At 36.1% G+C, this 7589-nt stretch overlaps 1 protein-coding gene across 1 annotated transcript; it reads left to right on the top strand.

Moving 5' to 3' along the window:
• The first annotated feature begins 4559 nt into the window (after positions 1–4559).
• On the top strand, positions 4560–5102 carry LOC127080436 (uncharacterized). Its single transcript, XM_051020755.1, has one exon. The coding sequence runs from the start codon at positions 4560–4562 to the stop codon at positions 5100–5102; it is 543 nt and encodes a 180-aa protein (XP_050876712.1).
• Positions 5103–7589: the final 2487 nt, after the last annotated feature.

Here is a 7589-nt window from a genome sequence, read left to right on the forward strand (position 1 = left end):
GAATAAGAATAAAAGAAGTTTTTATAGGGTTTAAGAAAATATGACATAAGGCCTTGAAAGAGATGGTTTAAGAAACTGAGCATGTATAAAATGTTATGATTCAGAAGATAACATCCAAATTATGTTACTTGGTGTACGGAAGTTATCTCTGGATTGAGACAATGTTTTGACTAAAAGATTCTTGTTGCTGAGTTTTATGATTTTTATAGTGCCGGGAGTGTGTTCAAAAATTATCATCCAAACATATTATTTATCAACACATTATTGGTTATGACTCTAATAACAGTTGCCTCAAGGAAATCCAAAAATTATCCCCCGAACCAATAAATTTCATACACCTTTTTACATTAAAAAACAGTAAAGTCTTGACAAAAAAAAGTAAAGTCAAACGGTAAATGTGGGTGCATCAAAAAATTATCCTTTGAAAAAATAATTCCAGATTTTTATAGGGTTTATGAAAAACACATAATGAGCAACATCAAAACATTTACCAATACAAAACTAAATATTTTTGAAAATTGGTTGGATATGTTCAGTAAAGCCCAATTAAATAAGAAACTTTATCACCATGAACACATGTTTGAATTTGGGAAATATTCATTACACCCTTACCTGTGCAATCCACACCTCTAAAAATTCAAAAATCCCCTTCAAGCATCCAGATATGCATCTCCGAACGCACCCAAATCATACCAGACTTCATTTTTAATGAAATTTACCCCATATTGAACAAAATGTGATCCGAAGATGCCTCTCCGGACACACCCAAAATCACACCAGACTTCATTTTTAATGAAATTCACCCCATATTGAACAAAATCTAAAGATGCATCTTCGTATATTATTTTGGTGTATCCGAAGATGCATCTTCGAAATATCCACTGAAGTACTTTAAAAGGTATTGGAAACATGTTAATGGTAACGGGGGTTATTTTCAGAGATGCATCTCCAGAAATCCCCCTGAATTATTTCAGAGGAGCACCACATTGTAATTTTTTAGGAAAAGTTATATTAAAGCAAAACCAAGTTTCAGTAAAGTTTAATGAAAATAAAAAGTCCTACATTAATTCAAAAAGTCAACACCATACATAATATTTGACCGCAAATACAAAAAAAAATACATACAAACATAAACCATTGGGTTTGTCGAACCCTCTGCCTTTTCCTCCTTCGCTTGTACTACATGACATTTTGTAACTCGGAAACCATGTTTGCCATGAGGACCAACTTGGGTCTACCATCCTCAAAGATTATTCCCTCTATGCATGATTTACCCATCTCCCAAACATGCCAACAAATCATTGTCACGTTCTTAGTGTGGTTATCTTGAGCCTCAAGTATCTCCTGGTTAGTTGGCCTAAGAGGTCTTCCAAGAGCGTATGGTGTCATGATAGGGTGTGACACCATATAGAACCATGCCATATAGTCGTCAACATAATACCACTATACATGAGCTAGTAACCTATGATACACCTTTGGTACCAGTTGACTCCCGAAATCGTCAAGTATCACATCGAGATCTCTGCGGCGGACGATGGAAGGAGCAAACTCATAGTGGGATCTCAGAATAATCTATAGATAGCCAAACAGATGCATCACTCGCTTGGGCATATAAGGATACATAAGAGATAACCCCACATGTTATCCATCTGAAGTATAAGGATATGACGTCAAATAGATACATCTCGCGGTGATCACTATATGGGAAAAAGAAAATATCATATGCCACAAGAAGGTCAAGATGAAATATGAATGGCTCAACTTCATTATTCCCCATGTATGGAATATATGTTACAACACGCGACCAATCCTGTATGTAGGCATACATAACTTCAAACTCGGTGATGTGAGGGAAATGGGATATGTTCCATCCTTGATAATGGTTCAAATATAGTATTAACAACAAGTGTAACAAATGAATTATGAAAATATTAGTAACACTAAATTACCATAAGTAGTGTACATCTCCCTGTTATCTACTTTGTCTTCCAAAGATAACATGTGCCCAATTTCGAGGACATGTATACTAAACAGACGGCCCCTAGTTATACTCGTGAATAATAGTCAAGTCGATGAAATCCTGAAGGTAGAATACATCGACATAGGTTGCACTTTTTTCCATAAAAATGGGTGTGCCAACCAAGAACAAAAGGTAACACCTCAATGCGCAAGTTCGATGTTACTCAACATGCATGTCATCACGTTCGACGTCCAAAAATTATTCATATGGTCTTTTAAAGCTTTTCCAAAAAAATAAAATAAACCTAGCTTGAGCACGTTTTATGCCAGGTGCCTCTTGTAAGGCCTCATCCGGGTCAACCCTCAAATGGGTGACCATCATGTCGACTTCTTCCTCTCGACTGATCCTCCCGAGGCCCAGTAATTTCCCTTATGGGAAGATGCAGGAGACATGAGACGTCATCCAAGGTGATGTTCATCTCTCCTATTGGAAGATGGAAAGATGAAGTATTCGAATGCCACCTCTATGCAAAAGTTACCTGCATGTCGTGGGATATGGTCATTTACGCAGCAGAACATAAACCGATAAGACCAGAATGATGGAGAACATCCTGAAACCAAGCAGTTTTGGGTTGCCCCAACTCTAATATCTTTCGCCTATGGTTAATGATTCCAAACACGCACGCTCTTATAAAAATAAAATACTTCCATCAATATTGATTTAATTATGTGAAAAATATATGTATTGCAAAAGAAAAAATATATACTTCTCTTTCCCAAATATGCCTAGCAGCATGATCTGCATATAAATGAAGTAAGGAGGTGTCAAATGGTCCTCTTGGATAACTCTCTAATGGGCCAACAACTTACTCCTATCCTTCAGGGGCTTTAGGAACTTCAGGGTCTGTAACATCATTTGAGGACTCGCGTCGTCGTGAAGTGGATGCCTGAGAGAGGCAGCTACGAGAAGTAGAAACTAAGTGTTGTGAACTTAATGGTTGCGAACCATCAAACGAGTTATCATTAACTTGTGGTCCTATTTTTTTTCCATCTCACATTGTACCGGCACGGTTTGGGACACACATCCCAACCTAACTCTGCTAAGGTTGTTTTCAGCGTTGTTATCAGCCATTGCATATGTGTTATAAACCGACACATAGACAAAGAGGATGTCAGAACAAATCCACAAAATTCACAAAATCGGCCAAATTTTAGCCTGAGTCCAATCCGGATATGCATCTCTAAAAATTGCACTAAGAAAATCCTGAGATGCATCTCCGGACAAACATATGATTCTCAGCCATGGCAAAAATGTCATTGTTGCCCTAATCTTCCAAAAATCTGTCAATGCATGTTCTTATATGCTACCAATTTCGTTTACACTGATATCTAATGTATCTAATATAACTAATGTAGCTTTAAAAACAAACTACAAATCAAAATATAAAAAGAGGTTTTTTTTAAAACTTACCAATTCAGATTGATGAGAAGGAAAAGCTTGAATGTATGAGATGTTGGAAATAAGGAGAAAGAGCTCCAATGATAGCAACTTGAATGAATGGATGATATGTTTGAATGTGTGAGAGCTCAAATGTTTTATTCTGAGAAGTTTTTAGAAAACGAACAAGGAGGAAAAAGGAAGTTCTGACGTGAGCATATGAAATAAAAGCGTTCAGAGATGCATATACGGATCACCCACTAACTTTTGAATAAATGGTATTTACGTAGGAGAATTTATTATCACACCCTAGGGGGGGGGGGGGGGAACTCCATATGGAAAATAAAAAAATGCCACTTAGATTTTGGAGATACATCTTTGAACGCACCATGCGCCACTTTTATAACGTGCCAAATGAGTGTCACCCTAGATTAACATAAAAAATTATTTCGGAGATGCATCTTCGGGTATTTTTAGTAAATATATTGATAGTTGAGTAGTCCAGTGGATTTATTGGGGATGCATCTACGGAGGTTTTGGGTGGGATTTTGAAATTTCTGTCAACTTCGCATGTCAGATATTTTTGTAGATACATCTCCAGAATAATTTGATAAAACACTCACATATATGATTATACAACCATACTTGTTTTCTACTCCAAACCCTTGTCGAAAACCATTCCATACTCAATCCATATTTTCACTCCAAATCTTTAATCTTGTGTTTCATCACATCAAAGGGAGCAAAATAAGCTGGAATTTCAGGTAAAAATCATTTATTTGAAGCCTCATCGCTCACATTAATCTTGTTTTAAGTCTGAAAAACGTGCGTTTAATCCGTAGATACATCTTCGGGGCATGTACGAACTCATTCAGAAATGCATCTCTCGTATCTGTCTGTTATCATTTTTTCAGCTTTGTTTATAGTATTAGAACTTATTGAGTGTTTTATTGTAACTATTTTTATTAGATATGATGCACCCTGATGTTTTCCCTAAACATGTTGTGTCTCCGGATGCCAAAGGTGTTTTTGTGAAGGCGGAAGATGTTGGCAACCAATTTAAAAATGAGCAAGAGTTTGAATTTCGTGATTACATGTTTCATTGGATGTGGTGATCGGAAGGTATGATAATGGTTCAAATATAATATGTGCATTTGTGACAATGACTTGCGAAAGAAGTCGGAAATATAATCCTTCTCTCCAGAATTTTAAACGAGATGGCGCCGGTTTAGGAAAATGTGAGTGTCCCTTTAAGTTGTGCAGTTATATGTTGGTAAATAAGAAATGGAGATTTAATGTCATATGTGGTTTATATAACCATGACTTGTGTCAAAAGTTAGTCGGTCATCCAATTGCGTCTCGCCTCATGCCGGAAGAGAAGGAATGTGTTTCAGACATGCCATTGAATTTGGTTCAACCGAAAAACATACTTGTAACTTTGAAACGTAAAAGATCCGAAAATATCTCAAATATCAAGCAAGTGTACAATATTCGATACCAAAATAACAAGGCGCTAAGGGGGGATAGAAGTGAAATGAAACAACTATTGAAACTTTTGGATGATGACAATCATGTTTCTTGGTACCGAACGTGCGAGGATGGAGTAACTGTTAGAGATATATTTTGGAGTCATCCTCATTCCAACAAGTTATTCACCATGTTTCCTACTATGATTATCATTGATTCAACGCACAAGACCAACTAGTACATGCTTCCATTATTGGAGATGGTTGGTGTTATCTCTACTGATAAGACATATTCTGTCAGGTTTGCATTTCTAGAGAGGGAAAAAGAGGATAATGTTACTTGGTCCTTAGAGGTGTGTGGGGAAATGTTGAAGGACCAAGAAGAGATGCCTAAAGTGATTGTCACCGACCGCAATACCGCTTTGATGAACTCGGTTGCAAAGATATTTCCTACTTCTTATGCATTACTTTATAGGTATCACATAACAAAGTAATGCATAACAGGTGGGAAACAGATAAAGACCGAAAATGGAAAAATGGTGAAGGCGGATGTGATAGTGGAAAAAAATAATGTATGCATGAAGATATAGTAAATTCTTCTACTAAAGAGTTATATTCCGATTTCGTTATATATTTCAGGAAGGTGTATGGGAAATATCCAGATTTGTTGAAATATGTTGAAAGCACAATTTTGGACCAGATGAAGGAGAAAAGTGTTTGTGCATGGACCGATCAGGTTAGACACCTAGGAAATACAATAACAAATCGAGTTGAGTCTGCCCATGCTACATTGAAGAATTGGTTGGGAAATAATAAGGGCAATTTATGTAGAGATTGGGACTCTGTTAACCAAATGATCCAAAACCAGCATAATGAGATACAAACATCATTTGGTCGGAGCATTATAGTTTTGGAACACAGGTTTAAATACAACTAGTTGGTCGATAACATATCTCAAGCAGGTTTGAATTATATTTTTCACGAAGCAAAATGAGCTGATAATGTAGGGCCGGTAGCGCAAAGTGCGGTTGGAAAATTTTGAAAACCTATGGTCTACCATATGCTTGTCTTATAGAAAATAAGATGAAACTTGGTAGCTCGATAAGAATGGATGAAGTTTGCAGTCATTGGAAAAAGCTTAGGTTTGATGATGATGGTGTCATGAAAGATGGTAAATCCAATATCTCTATTTTGGGCGAATGAGAAGTGACACAAGAGAGATTTTGAAAGCCGATGACAATATAAAACTCCACATCAAAGAACAATTGAGGAAGATTGCTTATCCGAAAACCAATGACTTGAAACCACCCTCTCAACCAGTAAAAACAAAAGGTGCTCCTAAGAAGCTCAAGCCTACATCGAGTGACAATTCAACGGTACAATATCCTTCGTATTTTGAACATGTTGACAAAGTTTTTCCAGACTGACCAACTCCAAAATCTCAAAAAAGTATTTTTAAAAGAGCTCACATTAACAAAACACCTCTTTCACCTCCTCCAAAAAAAATTCATTCATTGACGAGATGCTAGTTTTTATGCACAAATAAATCGAACGGATCTTCAATGTTGAGGGTGACGATAATTTCGGTTATCAATTTGTTTCGTTTTTACTCGATAAAGAAGAAGATAATCACACACTTGTCTGTCATCAACTTATCGATTAGTTGAGGACCCATAAAAAATCATACACACGACTTTATGGAAAGAAAGAAAACTTTGATGCAATTTATGAGTCTCTTGTTCCTTGCGTTAGTGGACTGACACCGGAGGGAAAATGGATGTATTTCCATAAAATGGACCAATCTAATAACAAATGTGTATGATATGGTGTTTATTGATCTTACAAGATATGGTTTTTCGGAAACCTTTTTCCCACAACGCACTGATCAACCTCAAAATTCAAATAATTGTATTATGTATATTGGATGGCATTCAAAATCACGACATGTTGTTCAAGCTTATTTGAAACCAGGATGTTCTATACCACTTACATGAGTATAGTGGACGACTCATTCAACAACAAAAGTCGAGACTTTGCCGAAACAATTTGTGGAAAGGATCAAAAGTTCGAGAAATTGAGTAACATTGAAAGAGAATTAAATGCGCAAAAGTCAAAGGGGATACCACCCATACTTATAAATTTAGTCGGCGTTAAATATTTCGATTCGTTTTAGTTTTTCGTCATCAACTAAGTTTATGTAATTGTGTATTAATATTAATGCAGTGCAATATATACAATTTCAAATATTTTAATAATTGTGATGTTTGCCAAAAAAAAGTTATCCATTTGCCAAACAAAACACACAAATTATGTTTTCTACCTGGTTCAGGAGAGTTTTCGGAGATGTATATCTAGAATAAGATAATAGGGTGACTAGAAATGTATCTTCGAAACCATCATTGATACTTGATGGAACTTTTGAGGTCCACATTTGTCTAGAACTTATATAAATTTAGGGGCTCTTGTTTTTTATTTTATACAAACAGAAAATGTCTCAAATGTCACAAATAAACATCATTTGGTATATCGCAAATGTTAAGCTCAATGAGTACACCTCTTTGGCAGATCTGCAATACGAAGTGCATAATCTCATACCTTATAGAGATAATCGAAAAATTGTGAAGCTCGAGTACCGTTCACCGTCAATTAACTATGAAGACAAGATTGAGTTCAACAACTATGAGCTCAAGACGGTTGCAGATGTAAGGGTTGTGTGGAATATACTT

The sequence above is a fragment of the Lathyrus oleraceus genome, chromosome 5 (genome assembly GCF_024323335.1).
Source record: "Lathyrus oleraceus cultivar Zhongwan6 chromosome 5, CAAS_Psat_ZW6_1.0, whole genome shotgun sequence".
Taxonomy (NCBI): domain Eukaryota; kingdom Viridiplantae; phylum Streptophyta; class Magnoliopsida; order Fabales; family Fabaceae; genus Lathyrus; species Lathyrus oleraceus.

Coding starts and splice junctions, on each gene's coding strand:
- LOC127080436 (XM_051020755.1), top strand. CDS start 4,560: ATGACTTGCGAAAGAAGTCGGAAATATAATCCTTCTCTCCAGAATTTT.